Source organism: Hemitrygon akajei, chromosome 14 (assembly GCF_048418815.1).
Source record: "Hemitrygon akajei chromosome 14, sHemAka1.3, whole genome shotgun sequence".
NCBI lineage: Eukaryota > Metazoa > Chordata > Chondrichthyes > Myliobatiformes > Dasyatidae > Hemitrygon > Hemitrygon akajei.
Genome location: NC_133137.1, coordinates 31842919 through 31870290, shown reverse-complemented (window position 1 = coordinate 31870290; position 27372 = coordinate 31842919). Strand labels below are relative to the sequence as shown.

Sequence of the window (27372 nt, the reverse complement as noted above, 5' to 3'; positions counted from 1 at the left end):
AAGGTAGAACATGCAAGGTAAATGGTAGACAGACAGACAGACATACTTTGTTGATCTCAAGGGAAATTGGGTTTTGTTACAGTCGCACCAACCAAGAATAGTGTAGAAATACAACAATATAAAACCATAAATAATTAAATAATAATAATAATAATAATACGTAAATTATGCCAAGTGGAAATAAGTCCAGGACCAGCCTATTGGCTCAGGGTGTCTGACACTCCGAGGGAGGAGTTGTAAAGTTTGATGGCCACAAGTAGGAATGATTTCCTATGATGCTCAGTGTTGCATCTCGATGGAATGAGTCTCTGGCTGAATGTACTCCAGGACACTGAGGAATGCAGTAGAACAGAGGGATCTGGGAGTACAGATACATAATTCCCTAAAAGTGGCGTCACAAGTAGATGGGTCGTAAAGAGAGCTTTTGGTACATTGGCCTTTATAAATCAAAATATTGAGTATAAGAGTTGGAATGTGATGGTGAGGTTGTATCAGACATTGCTGAGACTGAATTTGGAATATTGTGTGCAGTCTTGGTCACCTAATTACAGGAAGGATATTAATAAGGTTGAAAAAGTGCAGAGAAGGTTTACAAGGATGTTGCCGGGACTTGAGAAACTGAGTTACAGAGAAAGGTTGAATAGGTTATGACTTTATTCTCTGGAGTGTAAGAGAATGAGGGGTGATTTGATAGAGGTGTATAAAATTATGATGGGTATAGATAGAGTGAATGCAAGCAGGCTTTTTCCACTGAGACCAGGGGAGAAAAAAAACCAGAGGTCATGGGTTAAGGGTGAAGGAGGAAAAGTTTAAAGGGAACATTGGGGGGGCTTCTTCATGCAGAGAGTGGTGGGAGTGTGGAATGAGCTGCTAGATGAAGTGGTGAATGTGGGCTCACTTTTGACATTTAAGAGAGACTTGGACAGGTATATGGATGAGAGTGGTTTGGAGGGATATGGCCCAGGTGCAGGTCAGTGGGACTAGGCAGAAAAATGGTTTGGCACAGCCAAGAAGGGCCAAAAGGCCTGTTTCTGTACTGTAATGTTCTATGGCTCTGTGTGAAACAAAATTATATTCTTCCCAGTTTCCAAAGAAGGCCTTTCGTTACAATCTGAGTAACATGATGTCATCTTGTGCTCCTGTCTCTTAGCTTGGTTGTGGCTTTCTTCAATGTATAGTCGTGTGGATGGCATTTCTTGGGAAATGCAACATGTAATCACTTGTACATTCTAATGTTAAAGATTCCCTCAGATTCTATCTTGAAAGGAATGGAAACCTTGACTATTTTTTCAGAATTGGGCCTTTTAGTCTTCCATGGACATTGCTTAATATTTTAATGAGTGAGATCACCTCCCTTATTGAAGGGGATTTTTGCTGTTTATCAGATCAGATTTCAATCAAATACATTCATTGTTTCTTCCCCCCCCCCCCCCCCCACCCCTGGTCCAGAGTTGCTGTGTGGCTCCAGCATTTTATTCTTGTTTCAGAAATCAACAATGTATTTCATAGGTTGTTTAATTTATGTCTTTATGTATAATTGGAGTGCTATCTTCCTTCTGTAGACACTATTGCAAAGATCTGTGCAAGATTCAGATCAGTCAAAATTTTAATAGCAATGGAATGACGGAGTCACTGCTCACAAAATCAGATTAGCTTCCTCAAACTCAGACAAAAGTTAACGTAGAAGGAATGAGTACCTGGAAGCAAGTTGAAAAAAAAAGCTTGCAAACTATAAGTTCAAGGCATAGAAATATTTTCTATGTGTATAGTTGACAATAGCTACCATAATAAAGCTGAATTTAATCAACCTTTCAATCCCAACATTTTGTACCTGTAGCAGTCCATGTGAATGCTCTGACTGGCTTTGAACTCTCCCTGACTGTCCTTCTGAAAGCCAATCTCTCTGTACATGTTCAAACCATGCACCGCTGCTCGTGTCTCCACAAATGGCCTGGAAAATAAACCAAATTACAATTCTGAAGCCACTTTTCCTCTCCCCAGTGCAAAATAACATCACTGATACAATTCTGACATCTAGTGACAAACAAAGGTACTGCAGGAAGGAAGATAAAAGACAGTGCTATGTTGTGACAGTGCTGGACATGCAGAGAAACAATTACTATGAATTGAATTGAATGTATTTAAATTTTACATCCATCCCACAATGTGAGGGAGTAAAATTCTTTGTATTATAACTCCAGCGCAATGTACTGACATGTGAACTTATAAGTCTAATGGCTTGTAGAAAGATGCCGTCCTGTAGCCTGTTGGTCCTGGCTTTAATGCTGTGGTACTGTTTGCTGGACAGAAGCAGCTTATGGTTTGAGTGACAGGTGTCCCCAATGATCTTGCAGGCCTTCTTTATGCACCTGCTGCTGTAAGTGTCTTCTATGGAGGGAAGTTCACATCCACAGTTGCGCTGGGCTATCGGTACCACTTTCTGCAGTGCTCAACGATCAAAGTTGGTGCAGTTCCTGTACCAGGCAGTGATACAGCCAGTCAGGATGCTCTCAATGGTGCCCTGTAGAAAGTCTTGAGGATTTGGGGGCTCCTGCTGAATTTCTTCAATCGCCTGAGGAGGAAGAGACGCTGTTGTGCTTTTATTGCAGTCCAGGTGAGATCTTCGATGATGCGTATACCGAGGAACTTGAAACTACTCACCCTTTCAACTGCAGTCCCATTGATGTTGATCAGGGCGAGCTTGTCTCCATTCCTCCTGTAATCCATAATCAGCTCTTTTGCTTTTTGGACACTAAGTGAGAGGTTGTTATCTTGACACCACTGTGTCACAGAGTATTAACCTCTCCTCTGTGTGACCCAAAATTATCCAAAAATATCTGGAAATCTCCACATATATTTTTTCCAGTGCAATTTGCTTCTTAAATTTCATTCCAGTGCATTAAAGTGGTGATTGGTACAACAAATTAGAATCTTCAAAGTAACTCAAAATCTAGGTACAAGAGACTATCTGTATCTATTAATAGACAATAGACAGTAGGTGCAGGAGTAGGCTATTCGGCCCTTCTAGCCAGCACCGCCATTCACTGTGATCATGGCTGATCATACACAATCAGTACCCCGTTCCTGCCCTCTCCCCATATCCCTTGACCCTGCTATCTATAAGAGCTCTATCTAACTCTCTCTTGAATGCATCCAGAGACTTGGCCTCCACTGCCTTCTGGGGCAGAGCATTCCACATATCCACCACTCTCATGGTGAAAAAGTTTTTCTGCAACTCTGTTCTAAATGGTCTACCCCTTATTCTTAAACTGTGGCCTCTAGTTCTGGACTCACCCATCAGCGGGAACATGCTTCCTGCCTCCAGTGTGTCCAATCCCTTAATAATCTTATATGTTTCAATCAGATCCCCTCTCATCCTTCTAAATTCCAGTGTATACAAGCCCAGTCGCTCCAATCTTTCAACATATGACAGTCTCGCCATTCTGGGAATTAACCTTGTGAATCTACGCTGCACTCCCTCAATAGCAAGAATGTCCTTTCTCAAATTTGGAGACCAAAACTGCACACAACACTCCAGGTGGGGTCTCACCAGGGCCCTGTACAGCTGCAGAAGGACCTCTTTACTCCTATACTCAATTCCTCTTGTTATAATAGCCAGCATGCCATTAGCTTTCTTCACTGCCTGCTGTACCTGCATGCTTGCTTTCATTGACTGATGTACAAGGAACACCTAGATCTCGTTGTACTTCCCCTTTTCCTAACTTGACTCCATTTAGATAGTAATCTGCCTTCCTGTTCTTGCCACCAAAGTGGATAACCTCACATTTATCCACATTAAACTGCATCTGCCATACATTTGCCCACTCACCCAACCTGTCCAAGTCACCCTGCATTCTCATAACATCCTCCTGACATTTCACACTGCCACCCAGCTTTGTGTCATCAGCAAATTTGCTAATGTTACTTTTAATCCCTTCACCTAAATCATTAATGTATATCGTAAACAGCTGCGGTCCCAGCACCGAACCTTGCGGTACCCCACTGGTCACAGCTTGCCATTCCGAAAGGAACCCGTTAATCACTACTCTTTGTTTCCTGTCAGCCAGCCAATTTTCAATCCATGTCAGTACTCTGCCCCCAATACCATGTGCCCTAATTTTGCCCACTAATCTCCTATGTGGGACTTTATCAAAAGCTTTCTGGAAGTCCAGGTACACTACATCCACTGGCTCTCCCTTGTCCATTTTCATAGTTACATCCTCAAAAAACTCCAGGAGATTAGTCAAGCAGTATTTTCCCTTCATAAATCCATGCTGACTCGGACTGATCCTTCTACTGCTATCCAAATGTGTCGTAATTTCCTCTTTTATAATTGACTCCAGCATCTTTCCCACCACTGACATCAGGCTAACCGGTCTATAATTCCCTGTTTTCTCTCTCCCTCCTTTCTTGAAAAATGGGACAACATTAGCCACCCTCCAATCAGCAGGAACTGTTCCTGAATCTATAGAACATTGGAAAATGATTACCAATGCGTCCACGATTTCTAGAGCCACCTCTTTAAGTACCCTGGGATGCAGACCATCAGGTCCCGGGGACTTATCAGCCTTCAGACTCAAGTCTATCCAACACCGTTTCTTGCCTAATATAAATTTCCTTCAGTTCATCCTTTACCCTAGTTCCTTTGGTCACTATTACATCTGGGAGATTGTTTGTGTCTTCCCTAGTGAAGACAGATCCAAAGTACCTGTTCAACTCATCTGCCATTTCCTTGTTCCCCATAATAAATTCACCCTTTTCTGTCTTCAATGGCCCAATTTTGGTCTTAACTATTTTTTTGCTATTCACATACCTAAAGAAGCTTTTACTATCCTCCTTTATATTCTTGGCTAGTTTACCTTCGTACCTCATTTTTTCTTGGCGTATTGCCTTTTTTGTTATCTTCTGTAGCTCTTTAAAAGCTTCCCAGTCCTCCGGTTTCCCGCTCATCTTTGCTATGTTATACTTCTTCTCTTTTATTTTTATACTGCCCTTTACTTCCCTCGTCAGCCACAGCCGCCCCTTACTCCCCTTAGGATCTTTCTTCCTCTTTGGAATGAACCGATCCTGTACCTTCTGCATTATTCCCAGAAATACCTGCCATTTTTGTTCCACTGTCTTCCCTGCTAGGGTATTGTTCCATTCAACTTTGGCCAGCTCCTCCCTCATAGCTCCATAGTTCCCTTAGTTCAACTGTAATACTGACACATCCGATTTTCCCTTCTCCTTCTCAAATTGTAGGTTAAAACATATCATATTATGGTCACTACCTCCTAATGGTTCCTTTACCTCGAGGTCCCTGATCAAATCCGGTTCATTGCACAACACTAAATCTAGAATTGCCTTCTCCCTGGTTGGCTCCAGTACAAGCTGTTCTAAGAATCCATCTCGGAGGCACTCCACAAACTCCCTTTCTTGGGGTCCAGTACCATTCTGATTCTCCCAGTCTACCTGCACGTTGAAATCCCCCATGACAACTGTATCATTACCTTTGCGACATGCCAATTTTAACTCTTCATTCAACTTACACCCTACATCCAGACTGCTGTTTGGGGGCCTGTAGGTAACTCCCATTAGGGTCTTTCTACCCTTAGAATTTCTCAGTTCTATCCATACTGACTCTACATCCCCAGATTCTAGGTCCCCCCTCGCAAGGGACTGAATATCATTCCTCATCAACACAGCCACCCCACCCCCTCTGCCAGTCAGTCTGTTCTTTCAATAAGATGTATATCCTTGAATATTCATTTCCCAGGCCCTGTCCGCTTGAAGCCATGTCTCAGTTATTCCCACAACATCATACTTGCCAATTTCCAACTGAGCCTCAAGCTCATCTACTTTATTCCTTATACTTCATGCATTCATATACAATACTTTTAATTCGGTACTCCCCTTTCCTTTCATATCAATTCCTATTTCACTTGGCCATACTGTATGATCTCTTCTTGAGCTTTCTACTCCATTGATTCTGTTGTCCTTTTTAACTTTTCTTATTTTCACTTCCCCTTTAACTCCATCCTTATATTTCCAGTTCATCCCCTCCCCCCCACTACTTAATTTAAACACATCCATGTTGCAGTGGCAAACCTGTCTGCCAGAATGCTGGTCCCCCGCCTATTAAGGTGCAACCCGTCCCTTTTGTACAATTCATCCCTACCCCAAAACAGATCCCAGTGGTCCAAGAATGTAAATCCTTGCTTCCTGCACCAGTTCCTCAGCCACACATTCAGATTCATTTCCTGTTCCTGCCCTCTCCAGCACGAGGAACTGGAAGCAAACCAGAGATAACCACCCTGGAAGTCCTGCTTTTCAGCCTTCTTCCGAGTTCTCTGAAGTCCCGCTGCAGAATGTCCTTCCTCTTCTTCCCGATGTCATTTGTGCCGACATGCACTACCACTTCCAGCTGTTCACCTTCACCCTTGAGGATTCCCTGCAATCGGTCTGTGATGTCCTGGATCCTAGCACCAGGGAGGCAACACACCATCCTTAAATCTCGCCTGTTGCCGCAGAAACCCCTTTCCGTACCTCTTACTATAGAGTCCCCTACTACCATGGCTCTTCCTGATGTCTGACTCCTAGGCTCTGCTTCTGCACCAATTTTCGGCTCGCAGACCTGTCCGCCTCTCAGACTGGCAGTATCTTCTGTCCTGACAGCTTCCAAGGTGAACCTGTTTACGAGAGGTACATCCCCTGGGGTCTCCTGTACTTCAAGCATCCTTTCCTTCCTCATCATCGCCCCCTTTCTCTCTTCCGGTATCCTTGGTGTAACGACCTCACTGTAGGTCCTGTCCAGAAAACCCTCATTTTCATGGATAAACCCATGGTCATCCAGTTCTTTCTTCAGTGCTGCAACATGCTCCTTCAGAAGCTGAATCTGGACACACTTTCCACAGCTGTAGCAGCCGGGGGCACCATCAGTGTCCCTGACCTCCCACATCATGCACGTAGCACACTGAATCAGCTTAGCGGTCATGTCTTCACCCTCCGCAATTGTGCCTGGCATAGTCTCCTCGCCGAAGACTCTCGAGCCAAAGACTAGCACTTTTCACACCAGGCACTTCCCTCGACCAGGCCGCTTCCCGACAGGTAAGGTGAGGTAAAATTAAGGTAAAGAACACTGGAAAGCCCACTGGCATTAAATCAGTAAGCATATTTGAAAAATCACTTGTTTCAGAATCTAGGGTTGCAGCCTCAGTCAATGCATAATGAACCACAAAGAAAACTCACCAATCAAAAGAGTCTCCATTATACGTTACAAATATGTTAGGCTTAGTTTCTTGGATGTGCTCGAACCATCTCCGGATTAAGCTCGCCTATACAAAATAGAAAGTAAAAAATGATAATAATAATGACAGATTTATAGTAATAAGCATAGGAATTCTGCATAGTGATTAAACAAAAACCTGTTCCATTGAACTAAGAGGCCATTCTCAAATGGTATCATATTGCACAGCTGAACTAGTGAAAAGCATTAAATTATTCAACATTAACACTCAAAATTGCATATTAATAAATCATCAGTTAAACAGATTTCCCCACCTCATCTGGCTCATTAAACACACAAAAAGGACCCTCATATTCTGGCTTTGGTGTGAACTCAAAATCCTCAATGTCTTCAGATACAATTTCCCTGTTTGTAATCAAATAACCCTGAAAATACAAAAATAAATACAATTTTTAGAGTAGCTGAAAGCTTACATAGGTGCAATGTAATTAATAAGATTCAGTATGTGCATATCCTGGTAGATAAACACTTCAACATTTTAATAGATCTCATGAAAATATTTACAGGAGAGGTTCTTAAAATTTTGGTCAAAGTGAACTTTAAAAATGATTTTACAAAGAGAATAGAGAACAGTAAATTGTAGAATAGGACCCAAGCAGCTAAAGGGGTGCATATGAGATCAATGTTGGAGATAACAAGATTTATGACTGAAGACTGAAGTGGCTAACCTAACAGAATTGTACCGATGAAGCGGTGATAAAAAGACTTAGAGATTAAAATATTCACTAGTAAGCATAAAAAGTAGAGAGAGGTATGGTGGCCGAGTGGAATAAATTTCATTGACTGAGGCTGCAACTCTAGAGGAATGGAGGATGGGAATCCAGCCAGGAAAGCAAAGCAAAAACACAACTACTAGAGGAAATTGGCAGGTTAAGTAGCATCTGTGAAGGCAGAGGATTAGTGAACATTTCCGGTTGAGGACCTGCATCAAGCAGACTACGTAGAGGAGAGATGGCCAGGGTGCAGAGAACCTGCTGAGTTTTTCTAGCAGTTTGTCTTCTGCTCCGAATTACAGCATCTGCTCCAGTGAAACAATCAGGTTCTAGAAGTGGTGGTAATGTACAAGCAGAGACAAGCTGTCATGGGATAATGTTGAAGAGAAATTCAAATTGTCCCTATCACGAAGGGGATGAGGTTAGATGTTCAACCCTTACCAAACAGAAATGTGTAATCGTTTAATTCAATCAAAGACATAAACCAAGAGGATATATGAAATAGGTAATGAGGTCATATTTCTAAGGCGGGGCCAAAGAGAATGATTTCTATCTTTCTGAATTTTTACTAGGCTTAATTGAACATTTATGCTAATAAACAGGGTTTAATCTGCCTTTATTTCATTTCATTAATAATTATTATTTTCCATGACTTGAGAGTTGATATCAACATTTAAGAAAGGTACAAAAATATTTTCTAACTATTGCAATAATGTGATTTTGATATTCTAAGTCAGTATCTAGTTTCATAATTTTTAAAATTACAAATACCCAAACAAACCTGTCCATCAATCATATATGAAATCATCATAATCTGATCATTTTCAGCATCTGGAAATTTTAATGGTAGTTTTGTGGTTTCAATGTCGAAAGCCAAAACAACAGGATCCTGAAAGTATAAAGATAATATAAATATCCATTCCATATAATGAACAAATTACCCAAAGATAAAGGATGAATAAAGACTATAACTTCTGATACATCATTTGCAATTAGACTAAATTTTCAGAAAAAAAATCTCTAAAATGGAATAACACCAAAGATGTTGCAGATTAAAGATTTACTTTGCTCATCAAACCCAATTCTGGAAACAACAACACACACAAAATGCTGGTGGAACACAGCAGGCCAGGCAGCATCTATAGGGAGAAGCGCTGTCGACGTTTCGGGCTGAGACCCTTTGTCAGGACTCTGGATCTGGAATTCTGGAATCTTGTTTCTTTAAGAATTAATTATATTTAATACTTTACTGACAGTATTTGTCAAAGGCATTTACAATGGATCTATAACGATCATAGACCCATGAACACTACATTAACACATTTATTTTTTGTAACTTGTGGTCATTTTTTATGTTTTGCACATTAATGCACCCACAAAGCAAATTTCATGACATATGTCAGTGATGATAGCCCTGATTTTGCTTCTATTATATCAGTGAAAAAAGACAAAACTAGAAAGCTTGTTTGTCGATTATTTAGTAAAAATTGCAGTTTTACTAAATACAAATAATTAACCCGATTATAAAAGAAGAATTTAAATTAATGCATAGTTTCACATTACTTACTGGTCGTTCAACCAAGTCATCCCTACGCACAATCTCAGGAGGATAAATACCACCACGTATTTGAATGTTGTACCAATGTGCCTAGAAAGACAATATTGGAACAGAAGAACATAGGAAATAGGATCAGGCATGGATTTTGTGGTCAAGTCTATTCCATTATTCCTCAAGATCTTAATCAATCATCAAGCCATTTTTCTGCACTATTTCCAAATTCCTTTAAGGTTCAGAAAATAAAAGGAAGCAATAATTTTCAAAAAAAAAGTGATGAATTGAAACAGGAGAGAACAGGCTAAATTACAGAACAATCTCACTACTTGAACACAACTTGACAACTTTAAGCCACTTCTAATAGCCGGGAATATTATTTCAAATAAGTCACCAGTGGAGTAAGTTTAACAACAGTATCCTATCCCAGATAATCTAGAATTAAGAAGTGAAAGGCTACTACCGCCTTAATCTTAAATATCTGTTCAGAAAATTTCCAAGCCACATGGAGCTTCAGATACAGATATCCTTTCATACAAATCCTGGCTACTCAAACTGAAGGATCAGAAAAGTAGGAACAGATAAGCAGCTAACTACTTGATTGCAGATGGCACAAGATTTGGGAATACACCAATGGGTGGAATTTAACAAAATTCAGAGCAGTCATGAACCAGGTTTGGTTTCAGATTGAGTTAATAGTTTTTCATTACAATAGAGATAGCATTGGTCTTATTGTACGCTAGCCATTGTTATACATTAGGCCAATCAGTATACTTACCACTTGAATCTTCAGATCAATGGATACCCGGACATGATAAGGTACATCATATTCTCGAATGTCAATAATGTTTTCCAACTGATCAGAAATTTTTTTTGACGTTTCTTCCTCTTCTGTCACATTTCCTCCAGCCAAGGCACTACAATGAGAAACAGATTATCAATTGTATGAAGAAATGACATGCATTCTAAAAAATTGCACAATAAAGTAACAAAAACACATTTAGATAAAATGTTTCAGCTATTTGCTAATGAGCTACACACAAAGCGCAACATTTATTCCCGAAATTATCTAAGTATTGGTCACCAGTGACTTCTGATTTTAGTGCGGAACATTGTTCCCTAACCTCTTTGGCATTTTAGAAATCAGGATAGAATGGCTTTTCAGAGAGAAAACAAGAGAAGAAAAATCATGAGCTTTTGAAACCACCAATCATCGTTATGGATATAACAATGCTAACCACATACTTGCTTCATTATTTTCCCTTTCTAATAAATAACAAACTTTTGCTTCCTTCCAAACTAGTTTAGCTGCTTAATACTGAAATGTTGGAACAGCTCCCTATTCCTACTACCAACTTCAGTTTCCTTAAAAACAGAACAAACTGCAGTAAAATAGATATTTTACATTTAAACTAAAAATTAAAATATCTTTAGTAAAAACATTGGCAGTACAAAAGAAAACTATTTCAATTCATTTCAAAATTTTTAAAGCAGCTTTTTAAAAATCCTAAACAAATCTGATTCCCCAATATTTCACTCATCACCAAGCATTAGCTTGAGACAGATTAGTTTCAACCATTTCTTGAAATAAGACATTCCATAGTCCAAAGATTGATAAGCAAGAAGTTTTACCCATTAATTCCTTGTCAGTTTCACATTCTTACACTGATTATCGGTCAGCTTAGACTATGATGTTCGTTCCAACAAGGTAGGTTGGACTGTTTTGGAAGCTGGCTTAACAGTTGCCCAGTCAATATTTTAAGGAAAGTGTTACTCTCTTTTTTAAAAAATTTTTGTTTATACTCATTCACATTCTCTGTCCATTCTTCTCCTCATATCATGTGCTCAACTATATCTTCCAACTGGCCATTACACAAACTAATCGACGCTTTCCTTAAGAACCAAATTCAAAAACACAGGAGCAAGAGTGGGCCATTTGACAGACAGACAGACATACTTTATCGACCCTGAGGGAAATTGCGTTTCATTACGGTCGCACCAACCAAGAATAGTGTAGAAATATAGCAATATAAAACTATAAATAATTAAATAATAATAGGTAAATTATGCCAAGTGGAAATAAGTCCAGGACCAGCCTATTGTGTCTGACGCTCCGAGGGAGGAGTTGTAAAGTTTGATGGCCACAGGCAGGAATGACTTCCTATGACGCTCAGTGTTGCATTTCAGTGGAATGAGTCTCTGGCTGAATGTATTCCTGTGCCTAACCAGTACATTATGGAGTGGATGGGAGTCATTGTCCAAGATGGCATGCAACTTGGACAGCATCCTCTTTTCAGACACCACCGTCAGAGTCCAGTTCCACCCCCACAACATCACTGGCCTTAAGAATGAGTTTGTTGATTCCGTTGGTGTCTGGTACCCTCAGCCTGCTGCCCCAGCACACAACAGCAAACATGATAGCACTGGCCACCACAGCCTCGTAGAACATCCTCAGCATCGTCCAGCAAATGTTAAAGGACCTCAGTCTCCTCAGGAAGTAAACGGGCTCTGACTCTTCTTGTAGACAGCCTCAGTGTTCTTTGACCAGTCCAGTTTATTGTCAATTCTTATCCCCAGGTATTTGTAATCCTCCACTATGTCCACACTGACCCCTTGGATGGAAACAGGGGTCACCGGTGCCTTAGCCCTCCTCAGGTCCACCACCAGCTCCTTAGTCTTTTTCACATTAAGCTGCAGATGATTCTGCTCGCACCACGTGACAAAGTTTCCCACCATAGCCCTGTACTCAGCCTCATCTGCCTTGCTGCTGCATCCAACTATGGCAGAGTCATCAGAAAACTTCTGAAGATGGCAAGACTCTGTGTTGTAGTTGAAGTCCAAGGTGTAGATGGTGAAGAGAAAGGGAGACAGGACAGTCCCCTGTGGAGCCCCAGTGCTGCTGACCACTCTGTCTGACACACGGTGTTGCAAGCGCACGTACTGTGGTCTGCCAGTCAGGTAATCAATAATCCATGACACCAGGGAAGCATCCACCTGCATCACTGTCAGCTTCTCACCCAGCAGAGCAGGGCGGATGGTGTTGAACGCACTGGAGAAGTCAAAAAACATGACCCTCCCAGTGCTCCCTGGCTTGTCCAGGTGGGCGTAGACACGGTTCAGCAGGTAGATGATGGCATCCTCAACTCCTAGTCGGGGCTGGTAGGCGAACTGGTACCATTTGGTACCATTTACAGGATTTTGCACATAAGGACATTCCTCTCCATCAGCACTAGTACCCTATATTGCCCAGAAACCTATCAGCTTTGGCAAAATTTGATTTCATTTTGATGTCTTCAAAATGACTGAGGCATCACATCCTGCAAGACACAGAATTCCAAAGATTCAGCATCCTCAAAGTGAAGAGCAACTTCTTTTTTTGAAACCTAAATGGCCTCCCACTAATTCTCAAGTTGTGCCCCCAGTTGTAGATATCTCAAGCAGGGAAAATTTCCTCCATGTATCATATTCCATCTCACTAATGCATAATCAATTGCAATACAAGTTCCTTTCATGTTAATTCCTTTCAGCATAAAGGCAGCCATGTCAATTGCCCTCCCAAATGTTGTCTGTATCTCCAATAGTTTTCAGTTACTTGTGTCTTCTGCTCTATTAGGCACAGCGCAAAAGCCATCTATAAATTTGCAGATGACACCATTGTTGGCAGCATCTCAGATGGCAACAGGAGCGAGAAAGATCAGCTAGTTCAGAGATGTCACAACAGCAAGCTGTCGCTCAGCATCAGGAAAACCAAGCAACTGACAGCGAACATTAGGAACTGGAAGTCAGGAGAACACACAGCAGTCCTCATTGAAGGCTCAGTGATAGAAAAGATGAGCAGTTTCAAGTTCCGAGGCACCAACGTTTCAAATGATCTATCCTGGGCCCAGCACATTGATGCAATCATGAAGGAGGCATACTAGTGGCTATACTTCATTAGGGGCTTCAGGAGATTTGGTATGTCACCAAAGACTCTTAGCAAATTTCTACAGATGTGCCATGGAGAGCATTCTGACTCTGACTGGTTGTATCATCACCTGGTAGAGAGCTCTAATGCACAGGATCAAAACAGCCTACAGAGAGTTGTAGACTCAGCCAGCTCCATCACAAGCAAAATCCTCCCTACCATAGAGGACATCTTCAAAAGGCTGTGCCTCAAGAACACAGCATCCATCACTCACGATCCTCACCGTTCGGGCCGTGCCCTCTTTCCATTACTTTCAATGGGGAGGAGGTACAGGAACCTGAAGCCACACACTCAATGTTTTAGGAACAGCCTCCACTATCAGATTTCTGAATGGTCCATGAAAACTAACTCACAATTTCTCATTTACGCTATTTATTTACTTCTGTAATTCATCGCAATTTTTATGCCTTGCACTGCTGCCACAAAATAAATTTCATGACAAATTAGTGATCAACTTGATTCTGATTCCCGAGGTTCCTTTAAATGACAGTATAATGCGTTCCCTCAGCATTTAACAAATACAGTGTATTCCAGTTAATTACGCCAGCTGCTTATTAGGACAACTACTAAAGAACAAAAACTAAATCAAAAAAATAGCCAGGGTTTCCTCCATTTATTTGGGATACGAATTGGGGCAGGAACCTCTTGCCTAGCAGTTTTTAACTAGCATCATTTGCGTGGCTGTTAGACACTACACCATGCCTACAGCGATCAATTTTTACAGTGTCAGTTGTTTGTGTTCAAAAATCAGTGATTTTTGTAACTGGTATTTGGCAATAGATAAGCAGGAAGACAATTCAGAACTGCTTAGCTCACTGCAGTTTCAAGCATTCAGGTTTCAAAATGCCAGAAATTGCCAAGAGTGGAAATGAAATGATTCCACCACTTCAACACAGCAAATGAATAACTATTAGGAACTAATACAGATTTTACAGTACTGTAAAAATTATTGGTACTGTTCTAATTTGTTCTGTATTTCATTTAAATACATAAATGGTTACTCAGTAAAATGATAGTCTATTTTTATATCTTTTAACTATTTCCATGAAACTTTGGCTAACTAGGGCAACAGCCTAATTAGGCCAAAATGTACAGGTCCCAATTAACTGGAATCCACAGCACTCTGATTTTCTGTGATTTGCACCAACATGGATGGTGTCACCTTTTATACATGATATTCCATCTCATTCAGCTTATCCATAACCCTTTGGTCCCCTCAGCAAAACCATTTGGATAGATAACGAATAACTGGAGCCCAGGCACCGAATCTCGCGACTCTGAACTCATCACACTCTGCCACCTGAGAATAATTATTTATTCCCATTTTTCACTTTGACAACCAATTCTTAACACACGCCAATACTCTCAGTTTCCTGTACTTGATCCTTACTAACCAACTTCCTATGCAGGAATTCATCAAAATCCTTCTAAGAATATAAAAATATCATGTCATCAGCTCCTCCTAATCTATTCACTCAGTTGTCCAGTCAAATCAAAGAACACCAGCAGATGATTCAAACCTGATGTGTATTGTATAAATCCACTTTGAATCTGCTCAATCCTATTATTTATTACATTCGTTCATGCACATCCTAGCATTTACCCGCTATCTGACGTTAAGATAAATAGGCAAGTCACCATTCACTTTCTCTCTCCTTGCTACCATCCAATCTAATGAATGTCCAGAATCTATAGAACACTTTAAAGCTCAAGAGTAGCTATTTACCAAATTTTAATGTTGCTCAGTTTTGTATATTTTTATTCAAAATTAAATATTCTTTTATAGTAGCAGCCAAAAAATTATCTTTTCTTAAGATAACACAAGAATCAAGCAACCAAGAACTGAAGCAGTTGTCACTTGTATACAAAACACTTAACATGTTGATAGTTACCTGACAATTTTGGCATATTCCGTTATAAGGTCTTACAAATATTACAAGCACTATGTACTGCAAAACTGCAGGTTGTGGGACGCTAACAACAGCAGCATTTTCATTTAGAAAAGAACACAAAAGACCATAAATTATGGAATTACCTTGCTAACATAACCGTGTAGGCATCATTTGATTTCTCCTTTTCTTTGTTTTTCCTCACTGCTGGAAAAATTTCTTTCCGAACTTTTATTAGTTCATCAACTGTGTTAAAGGCAAGCTTAATGTAGAGTCTCTTCAAACCAACTAGATGGTTAGGCTGCAGAACAAACATATTTAATAGTAATGCTACACCATCCAAACATTGTTTTTAAGAGGTAGAAATTTAAAAACAAGAAAGCAGTAACAGCACAACTTACCAAATCCAAATCCTCTTTTGGAACAGTTGTTATTTTACTTATTTTTCCCTGAAATTTCTTAGACAAGAACGACGAAACCTCTCGCTCACAGCCCTGTTTTATTAAAAGAAATTTCCACATTACTTTCTCACGACTTATTCTATTATTACTTGTTATTACCATTTATTTCACTCTTTTGTTTTCAAATCCTTTTAAAATATTACATTACTGTCAATGAAGGTAGTGATTGTCCTAAATAATAATTAGGGAAGTTAAGGTTTTCTTTTTTTTAAACATATTGTCCAAACATATTAGCAGTCTATTCTCAACTAGTATTCTGCAAGAAGCATTTGAGTTGCATTCCTAAAACATTAAATAAAGCATATTTAAAAGAATCACCTAAGCATTTGGACTGAATAAACGCAAATAATAAACTTGTGAGAGACAAATCAGGATTATTTTCATCTTTCGTCTAGGTTTCGAAATGATTTTTGACGTACCTTTTTCGTGGCAACATAGAAGTAAGGTTGGAAAGGCAGAGCAACCTGGAAAGAGAAAATGATAATAAACTAACAATTGGCATGATGTCAAAACATAAAACAAGGGTCACTGTTTCTAAATGGAGTTTCCTGTGATATTTCAATCTCAAAATTAGTCAAAAGTATATAAAAAAGTATATTCCTGGTGAATAAAATCTCCAAAAAAGAAAACCATGTTAACTTACTCAAGAAAGAAACTGTACATTCTATGCATTTTATAGCCTATATACTGCGTTTAACCATTGTGAGGCCCCCAATACCATGAACGGGCCATAGAGATAATGAACAGTAAAACTGAGAAGAATAAAAGTTATTGAGACAGAGACTGCAAAACACAGGATTTTGGTGGGGGTTGTCAAACATGGGACAAGAAAAATGGAAAGTGCTGGAAACACACAGCAAGTCAATAAGCATTCTGCTGGAAAGTCAGTGAATCAAAATTGTAACTAGTGGAGTTTCTCCATAAATGATCTATTGAGTATTTCTAGAAATTTTTGTTTTATATCTGACTTTCACTATTTATGTTTTTTTAATGTCTTTATTGGATAAATTGTAATTAGCATTTCGTTGAAACATCCACTATGATATCAGAAATTGCTAATACTTTCATTGTGCTGTAGTAACAACTGTGAGCAGAATCAGATTCATAGTATGCCAGTCAGAATCACATATACAATCAGTTCATACTAATAAATCTAGATTAGCAACTAAATAGAAACTACAATTGAAGCTATATGTTTAATAAGTAACAAAGCCAATGGGAAGACCAGCGGTAATTTCAATGAACAGTAGAATGAACTGGAAGGATGTTGTGATGTACTTCTTGTGCTATCCAAATCTTATACAGTTAACTTACTTCCAACTAAATATGTTGAATTGCATGGGTAGAGCTGCAAAATAGTGAACAAATACCTTAACAAATATAAAATCATTGAAATATAATTAGGCTTGCACACACACAACTACTATAATCATATTACTGAGGGTTTTCAGGGTAATCAAAAACAGTGTAATTTGGAAGTTGAGGCGCAGTGTACAAGAGACTGGAGCTTATGCTAGCACTACACAGCATTAGTTAGACTACAGGTAAAATGTATTTGGAATTATGTAGTTTAAAGTAAGTGACAGGGTTGGAGAAGGAACGAGGAAAAAAAAGTCACTGAAAGAATGGTAGGGTTTGCAATTCTGCTGGAAAGGGCAGTGGAGGCAAAAATCTCATCACACTTTAATAAAAGTTACACTGAAGGTTACACACCTCCTGATAGAAGATGTTGATTACAATCAGACCAGAAGATCAGCTTCCACACCATAATTCATCGGACAGAGTTACAAATACCTTATTGTGTATCTGTACACAATCATGGGACAGAAGATGCAAGTGCCTTTCCAAATATTGTTACAAACCTTAAATCTGCTTCCATCCTCCTCAACAAAATAATAATCCACAACACTGATCATTCTCTTGTCTTCATTTAGGATTTCAGCCTGCAAACCAAAATGCATACTGTTGGCTTGATTAACAGGAAGATTTTGTTTTTGATATACTAATTTCATGATAATGAACAAAAGTCTTTAGGAAGGATAAGACAAGGGAACACGAACCAGTCCTCATAGAGGGATCAGAAGTGGAGAGTGAGCTGTTTCAAGTTCTTGGGTATCAAGATCTCTGAGGACCTAACCTGGTTGCAACGTATTGTTGCAGTTATAAAGAAGGCAAGACAGCAGCTCTATTTCGTTAGGAATTTGAAGAGATTTAGTTTGTCACCTAAAACACTCAAAAACTTCTATAGATGAACCGTGGAGAGCATTCTGACTGGCTGCATCATTGTTTGGTATGGGTGGTGGGGCTACTGCACTGGACCAAAAGAAGCTACAGAAAGTTGTAAAATTAATTAGCTCCATCTTGGGCACTAGCCTCCGTAGTATCCAAGACATCTTTAAGGAGCAGTGCCTCAGAAAGGTGACATGCATTATTAAGGACTCCCAACACCCAGGACATGCCCTTTTCTCATTGTTACCGCCTGAAAGCACACACTCTGCAATTCAGGAACAGTTTCTTCGCTCAGCCATACAATTCTTAAATGGACATTGAACCCATGAACATTACCTCACTTTTAAAATATAAAATATACATTATATATATAATGTTTTACACTATTTTTAATCTTTTAATACACACATATATACACTTCCTATAATTGATTTACTTTTCTTTTCTTTCTATTGCATTGTACTGTTGTTGCTAAGTTAACTAATTAGGTGATAATAAAACTGATTCTGAAAAGTTACATTGTTCCTTCTATGGCCACTGATATTACTCAGTTATTAAAAGTAACTACACTGCTTGTATTAGTCACATGTCCACTATCAAAAAGCCCAGGGTTATGGGTGGCAATTATTTCTCATATAAGTAACTAAATTTAAATAGGTAACCAACTGGGTGCATGTTGATCAGCCAGCCTGTTTTCTCTCCTGGATCTTTGAGGCGTTCAAACCCAAAACGTGCATCCATCTCATCTGTCCACTGACTGCGCTCCAGGCGCTTGAGTGCAGGAAGGGAGGAACCATCATCGCTAGAGAACAAAAACACAGAGGAATGATAATATTATCTGTTATTGGCCATTCATTGCCTATCACAAGAAAGTAGTTGCTATCATTTTCCTTTTCAATCAAGGCAATATTTAAAGATTTGACTTGGATCCTGCATTTTAGTTCTTCATTGGCTGAAGAGCATTTTGGGATGCCACAAGATTATGAAAGGCCCTCAGATAAATATCAGTATCCTACAAGATTTAAGTTAAGGAAGATGCACTAAATCATATCAGCAAATGATGCAAGCTCATTTAGCTTGAAACTTTAATTTAGAATTTAGATTTTCTGTATACAAAAGCTGTCTGACTGAATTTCAGCATTTTGTGTACAGTAATCAGTAGGGAGGCAAAAAGGGTCATTTAAACATGAAAAAAGGGAAAGAAAAGGAGGTTGGAATGGGAGATCAGTGAATGAGACCAGAGAAAAATGTGGATTTTTATTTGCAAAAATGGATAAAAACTACCGGTAGTTATAAGCCCATGAAATCTAGAGAATCATATTGACAAATTTTGAACCTCCCAGGAGAAATTAATGGACTTTATAACTCAAGATGTACAAATAGTTGTAGTGAACCTTCATAAAATCAGTGGTCAACCTATTCTGGTAAATGTAACAGGTACAACAAGCTGGAGAAACTTAGCAGGTGGTAAATATTTTCCAAAATCAGGGCATTGTGTTTTAGAAAAGATGCCTAAGCACTGGGAAGAGTGCTTAATACCTGGGACAAAGGGCTTCAGTATGCTGAAGAGAAATTGAGATTTTTCTCCTCATAGCAAAAAAGTGGAATGGGTGGTCAGCATTACACAACACTGATGTACGGTAGGAAATGCTTCCACCATCAGTTGAAATGGTAACTACAGAACACAGATGTAAGTTAATTTGTCAAAAGAACAAACACAAGATAAATCTTTTTACAAACATAATTGTTGTGGCTTGGAACGATTGATAAGCCATTGCTCCAGAGGATATTGAAAGCATTAAATTATAGTTAACAAATTAAGAATCACATTAGATCATTAAAGTTTAAAAATTAAAGACCAATGCTGAAGCTGAAGGCAAAGTAAATACAATTACCGTAGTTGGACAGTTTTTACAGAGAGATGATAAAGCATGATGGGCTGGCATACGTGGTATATCTTGCAATGGGGATAACTTTACAATATCATATACTGTGTACGTTAAGTAGGTTAACACTAAAAGGATATTGACAGAGGTGCTGGAGATCAGATAAAAAGCTAATTCTCACTGGATGAAAACATCGCATCTCTTGGTCTCTCTATTTTAATTCTCAATCAACACCATATTGGTCACTGGTTACTTTGTGGCAATTTACTGGTAAACGCTCTGTATTTTCACTGCACACTCCAACCTCTTAAATAGAGATCTAAATCTCTGTCCATACTTGTAATAAACCAATACACATTTCTGTAGCCATAAGTAAGAATGGTTTAACGCTTCAACATTGAGTAAAGTTCAAAAAGCTTATCAGTTCACCGATTTTTCTTTAAAAATTCCATTGGGTTCTGTACATGTGCGTTTTCAAACAGGATACGTTTTATAAGTTCTGCCATCAAAATTTTGAAAGGTCCATGAGCCCACTAGCCCGATTTTCACGTTTTGATTGTAGTTTACAGTAATTTATTATGCCTGCACTGTAATACTGACACAAAACTAATTTCACGACTAATGTCAGTGACAATAAACTGATTCTGGTTCTGCAGACAACTACATTTCAATCTATCAAAAGTTTCCCAAATTGTCACTGCATAGAACTATAGAGGAAATGTGAACTATGTTTCATTATTCCTCGTGGAAATACTTTCTCTCGGACACTGGGCAATTTGTTTGCAACTAATTTCAGAGAAGTGTGCAGTCAACAAAAAGTGAGGCTGGAGGAAGCAGGGGATGTCAATGGAAGGGAGCGATTAATCAATTGTTTACCACCGAGAATCCACCTGTCGTAGATCCCGGCAGGGACACAAACAATCACAGCGCAGGGTCACGATCGCATTCATCCTCCAGCAATTCCACTGCGTCCTGGGTTTTCTGACCAGACTTCCATCCTCCCGATACCATTGCCCGAAAGTTCAGAATCTGGAGGCGACGCACCACCGAGAGACTGTGTCCACCCTTGTGAAATACCGACCACTGTGAGACTTACGAGTAATTGCTGTCGGCGCCGTGGGCACGCTCCGGTCTCAGTTTGCCGCTGTTCTGTAACACCATGGCAAGGCACCCTCCAGCCCTCGGTCACAAACAGAAGATTGGCGCGCTCCGCCAACTCTCGCGAGACGATTCTTCCGCAACGCCGTGATCGCACGGCGATTGGTCTGCCCTGGGGACGCTTCTCATTGGATGGAAGCAAGACACCCACAGTGATTGCACCAACACTGTACCGTAATTGTCCGAGTAAATGAGCGAGCGAACCAGAACTCGGGGGGGGGGGAGCCAATATGATTCCGTTCTAACCTTTTCCCCCTCATTTTTCATATTGTGCATTGACCCATTCATGGATCTTGACTATAATAATTTGATTTAGTAATGATAACGTGACTATTTCTGTGATATCTGTCCTTTGATGTTTTGCACATATTCCTTTGCCGATGAAATCCATGTTATTTCAAGCACAGACTTTGATATTGAACAAAGGCAGTCCATATCTATTTAAGAGACAAGAGATGCTAAACCATAGATTTACAACAAAAACAAACAAGCCATGTGGCCAATTGTGTGTTCAGATATTGCTAAAGCAAATTTTTACCCAGAATGCTGAGGATACAGTACTTAGCAGGTCAAGCAGCACCTGGAGAGAAAGAGTCAATGCTTCAATTACCTTTGTGATTAAAGTTGATGAGGAAATCGGCTCTGTATTTACAGAATTTGTCATTTTATAATCAATTTATAACACCTGCAATTTGTTTTCTGTTTACCTACATACAGTAGTCCATTGACAAACAGCTTCTTTGTTTGGACCACAAATCAAAAGTAATAAATCAATCTGAGTTTTGCTGAAAGGTTATGGAATCAGAATGTTGATTCTTTTTTCCACTAATTTCCCATCAAATATTGCCTGCTCTGCTGTAAATTACCTGCAATTTCACCTTTATTTTCTGATTTTCCTTTCCATGACATACAAAAGTAAGTGCTCGTCCTCCGCCCAGCGATCATTTAATAATTGTCTGTCACTTAATAATTAATTAAATATATTTAGCATACAAATTTACTATTTTAATTTCACATTTCCCGCACTTTCTTGCTTAGTTGAAAGGTTAACCTAGCAAATCAGTTCTCAAAATCTACTCATTTTTCTGGTTTGAGTAATTTTCCCCATCAGTTGTCAAAATATTCCAATGGTAACTATTAATTGATTTGAGGAGTCTTGATGGAATTTACGTAGATAGGATGTTTTCTCACATGGGAAAATCTGGAACCAAATGTCCAGATTACTTTTTAAAAGCTAAGGGATTACCCATTTAAGAAATTGCTGGGTATACACATTAAAGAGATGAAGTGAAATTGGAAGCCTTTGAAAATCTCTTTTACAAAGGGCAGTGGAACAAGAATCTATTAATATTTTAAGAAAGGTAGATAGGTTCCGGTGAAAGAACATGCAAAGTTACTGGAGGAATGCAGACATAAAGTTACATTCAGATCCACTTTATTGACTAAATGAAATTCACATGAAGCTGATTACAAATAAAAGGCTAACTTCCTTACTGTGCAGAGCAGGAAATAGTCCCAGACCAGGTATTTCTGGGATCTTTTATGTTAAGTAAGGCATGGAAGCCTTTCAATTCATATTTTAAAAGGATGGATTTTTTTTCCAGGCAAATAACTTAGATGAGACAGACAGTATGCAGTGAACTGAGATAATGGCAAAGCAAGGTTCAAAAAGAGGGACAATCTTTTTAAAGAGAACCACAGAAGGGAAATACACACATTTTGAGATAGATGAGAAATGTGAGGAAATCAGTTTAAATACCACATGTGCCAGTATTAGTGACAAAATCAAATATTGACAAGTTTATACTGAGGATTAAAAATCAAGATATTATTACCAATATTGGCACAACTACAAACTATTCCATCATGAAAAGTGACATTTACACACGTTAGTGTACTATTAATGAGAAACACTCTTAAATTTAGAACATGCTCAGTTGAAGGCCTGAGCCAATTAAAATGTATTGATTATTACAGCTAATATTGTACAATTAAGCAATTGATTTAAAGGTTTATGCATAGATCGGATAAATGTGCTGCAGGCCACTATATCACAACCGTATGCAGCAGGCTGCATATAAAAGCATGTATAAGGATTTGTTCAAAGTCACTGAACACCATAAAGTTAAAACACATATAGAAGTGGATTTACTGTGAATCCCTACCTGGCCCTATGTACTTCTGCCAGAAGAAGAGCAAAGGAGAATTCATAGGTGTGAGATATTAGACAGGTGTTGACAGATGAGGGGAAAAGAAACAGTTAAGTAGAGGAATTGAGAAGAACAAAGGGGACTCAGTCCACATGAAGCTGAAGGGACATTGTGAACTGGGGTCACACTGACACTTGGACAGTTTGTTAGTTTCAGTGTGGGAACATAACTGCAGTATCTTTCCACCTGAGACAGCTTTGCTGCCCAGTGTCCCTGACACTGAGAAACATGCACAATTTTGAGCACTGTGTACCAGGAGCTGTCCGGTAAATTTTGCATATCTAAATTGTGAACCAGATGGTTAAGGTGATTATGAAAATCAGTAGGAATTTGGAAGTATCAAGAAAAACAAGTTCATGTCTAGAAAAGGAGTTGATTTATAGCCATGCAATTGGCAGTTAATTCAAAGCAATTAATGGAAAGTTTACAAAGAAATGTATAAAAAGGTGCCTCATGAGATGACAGGCTGTAATAACTCCAGAGTCCAATGAAAACCTCAAGTCTTAGACTTGGAGAAGAATGCAACTCGAAACCTGGCCAGGTTCATCTAGAGTGGGCAATTTCTGAATTGAACTAATGAATTTACTAAGTTGTGAAGCTAACTAAGAGTTGCATAACCAGACATCCCACCCTGTAAAAATTCATTTCAGGGCGGTAGTGCCATCAATTTGTGGGAGACTCCCGGGAGAGGTGGGATGTCTGCAATAGAGTGGCTCCTTAGCAGCTAGCCAGCTAGTTTAAATAACGTTGGCCATGCTAATGAACGAATGATGCCGTTAAACTCACCTCTCCCTCTCCCTCTCCTGCTCCGTCGCTCTCGCTCTCCCAAAAATTGATTTCTGGGATATTGTATATCATTTGCGGGTGTCAGGGAGCCACTATCAATTTGCGGGAGACTCCCAGAACTTCCAGGAGAGGTGGGTGGGATGTCTGCATAACTAAAGAGTTAATGAAGTTCTTTTAGTAATGTGTCTTTGAGTTGCTTGAAATAATTGCAATTAATAAAGTAACACATTTAATGGGCAAAGTTATTGTAGGATGTGGTTTGCTGTGTGTTATATTTAATTGGCATAAAGTGAACAGACAATAGACATCATGGGAGTTGCCAGAGTGGCCAAAATCATTGCTTTTCTGGAGATTATAATGTGTTCCTAATAAAGCAGGAGAGGATGAGTTTGTCTACACTTCAGAATTTTCATGCCAAATTGGTAGGGCACGTGTCGCTCCTGAGTAGGCCCAGCTTAATATAAATAAATGCAAGCAGTATTTCTTATTTAGCAATAATGGCAGGGCCCATCCTCAATACTAAAGTAGAATATGAGGTATAATCAGTGCTATACTCCAAACGGCTGTGCATAAAATACCGCAAGTAATTCAGTGTTGCTTATGCTACTGGGATGATTTTCTAAGGTAGAGGAGAACATTAAATTACCAGATGATGTATTCCAAAGATTATATTTGCATAATTACAAGGCTAAATAAAGAAAATGTGCCTTCATCCAAAAGGTGATGATTTATTTGTTACACAAGCGTGGCGGTGGACGAACCCAAGTGCAGAACACGGGCATGGAGACAGAGTTGGGAGGCATTATTGACATAGCAAGTGTGGAATCGGTATCCAGGAGTGATGCTAGACTTGGAACTGGCAGTCCTAAGAACCATGAAATGAGGTTACTAACACCAGAGTCAACCAACAAACTGGCAGCTCCTTATTGTGATCACAGGGTCTTTATCCTGCAGTTTCTGATGGAAAGGAGGTGTGTGTAGTTAGTGGAACTTGGGAATGACTGGAAACTAAATGAGGGGATTACATAGAACATAGAATAGTACAGCACATTACAGGCCCTTTGGCCCACAATCTTGTGCTGACCCTCAAACCCTGCCTCCCATTAAACCTCCCACCTTAAATTCCTCCATATACCTGTCTAGTAGTCTCTTAAACTTCACTAGTGTATCTGCCTCCACCACTGACTCAGGCAGTGCATTCCACGCACCAACCACTCTCTGAGAAAAAACCTTCCTCTAATATCCCCCTTGAACTTCCCACCCCTTACCTTAAAGCCATGTCCTCTTGTACTGAGCAGTGGTGCCCTGGGGAAGAGGCGCTGACTATCCACTCTATCTATTCCTCTTAATATCTTGTACACCTCTATCATGTCTCCTCTCATCCTCCTTCTCTCGAGAGAGAGTAAAATCCTAGTTCCCTTAATCTCCAATCATGATCCATACTCTCTAAACCATGCAGCATCCTGCTAAATCTCCTCTGTACCCTTTCCAATGCTTCCACATCCTTCCTATACTGAGGCGACCAGAACTGGACACAGTACTCTAAGTGTGCCCTAACTAGAGTTTTATACAGCTGCATCATTACATCGCGTCTCTTAAACTCTATCCCTCGACTTATGAAAGCTAATACCCCATAAGCTTTCTTAACTACCCTATCTACTTGTGAGGCAACTTTCAGGGATCTGTGGACATGTACCCCCAGATCCCTCTGTTCCTCCACACTACCAAGTATCCTGCCATTTACTTTGTACTCTGCATTGGAGTTTGTCCTTCCAAAGTGTACCACCTCACACTTCTCCGGGTTGAACTCCATCTGCCACTTCTCAGCCCACTTCTGCATCCTATCAATGTCTCTCTGCAATCTTTGACAATCCTCTACACTATCTACAACACCACCAACCTTTGTGTCATCTGCAAACTTGCCAACCCACCCTTCTACCCCCACATCCAGGTCAATAATAAAAATCACGAAAAGTAGAAGTCCCAGAACAAATCCTTGTGGGACACCACTAGTCACAACCCTCCAATCTGAATGTACTCCCTCCACCACGACCCTCTGTCTTCTGCAGGCAAGCCAATTCTGAATCCACCTGGCCAAACTTCCCTGGATCCCATGCCTTCTGACTTTCTGAATAAGCCTACTGTGTGGAACCTTGTCAAATACCTTACTAAAATCCATGTAGATCACATCCACTGCACTACCCTCATCTATATGCCTGGTCACCTCCTCAAAGAACTCTATCAGGCTTGTTAGACACAATCGGCCCTTCACAAAGCCATGCTGACTGTCCCTGATCAGACCATGATTCTCTAAATGCCCATAGATCCTATCTCTAAGAATCTTTTCCAACAGCTTTCCCACCACAGATGTAAGGCTCACTGGTTTATAATTACCCGGACTAACCCTACTACCTTTTTTGAACAAGGGGACAACATTCACCTCCCTCCAATCCTCCGGTACCATTTCCGTGGACAATGAGGACATAAAGATCCTAGCCAGAGGCTCAGCAATCTCTTCCCTCACCTCGTGGAGCAGCCTGGGGAATATTCCGTCAGGCCCCGGGGACTTAATCGTCCTAATGTATTTTAACAACTCCAACACCTCCTCTCCTTTAATATCAACATGCTCCAGAACATCAACCTCACTCATATTGTCCACAACGTCATCAAGTTCCCTCTCATTGATGAATACCGAAGAGAAGTATTCATTGAGGACCTCACTCATTTCCACAGCCTCCAGGCACATCTTCCCACCTTCATCTCTAATCGGTCCTACCTTCACTCCTGTCATCCTTTTGTTCTTCACATAATTGAAGAATGCCTTGGGGTTTTTCTTTACCCGCCTTGCCAAGGCCTTCTTATGCCCCCTTCTTGCTCTTCTCAGCCCCTTCTTAAGCTCCTTTCTTACTACCCTATATTCCTCAATAGACCCATCTGATCCTTGCTTCCTTAACCTCATGTATGCTGTCTTCTTCCACCTGACTAGATTTTCCACCTCAGTTGTCACCCATGGTTCCTTCACCCTACCATTCTTTATCTTCCTCACCGGGACAAATTCCTGCAAGAGATCCTTAAACATCGACCACGTGTCCATAGTACATTTCCCTGCAAAAATATCATCTCAATTCACACCCGCAAGTTCTAGCCTTATAGCCTCATAATTTGCCCTTCCCCAATTAAAACATTTCCTGTCCTCTCTGATTCTATCCTTTTCCATGATAATGCTAAAGGCCAGGGAG

General features: G+C 39.8%; 1 protein-coding gene across 2 annotated transcripts in view; it reads right to left on the bottom strand.

Moving 5' to 3' along the window:
• Positions 1–21190, bottom strand: part of pole (polymerase (DNA directed), epsilon) — a 149811-nt gene extending 128621 nt beyond the window's left edge. For both annotated transcript variants that reach the window (XM_073065749.1, XM_073065750.1), the window contains exons 1-12: positions 21076–21190; positions 18760–18895; positions 17727–17807; positions 16284–16328; positions 15805–15897; positions 15550–15704; positions 10329–10467; positions 9566–9646; positions 8780–8887; positions 7540–7650; positions 7228–7313; positions 1832–1951 (exon numbers count right to left, since the gene is read on the bottom strand). In XM_073065749.1, the coding sequence (XP_072921850.1) occupies positions 1832–1951; positions 7228–7313; positions 7540–7650; positions 8780–8887; positions 9566–9646; positions 10329–10467; positions 15550–15704; positions 15805–15897; positions 16284–16328; positions 17727–17807; positions 18760–18895; positions 21076–21140 (1220 nt within the window). In that variant the 5' untranslated portion in view covers positions 21141–21190. The remainder of the gene's footprint in view (positions 1–1831; positions 1952–7227; positions 7314–7539; positions 7651–8779; positions 8888–9565; positions 9647–10328; positions 10468–15549; positions 15705–15804; positions 15898–16283; positions 16329–17726; positions 17808–18759; positions 18896–21075) is intronic.
• Positions 21191–27372: the final 6182 nt, after the last annotated feature.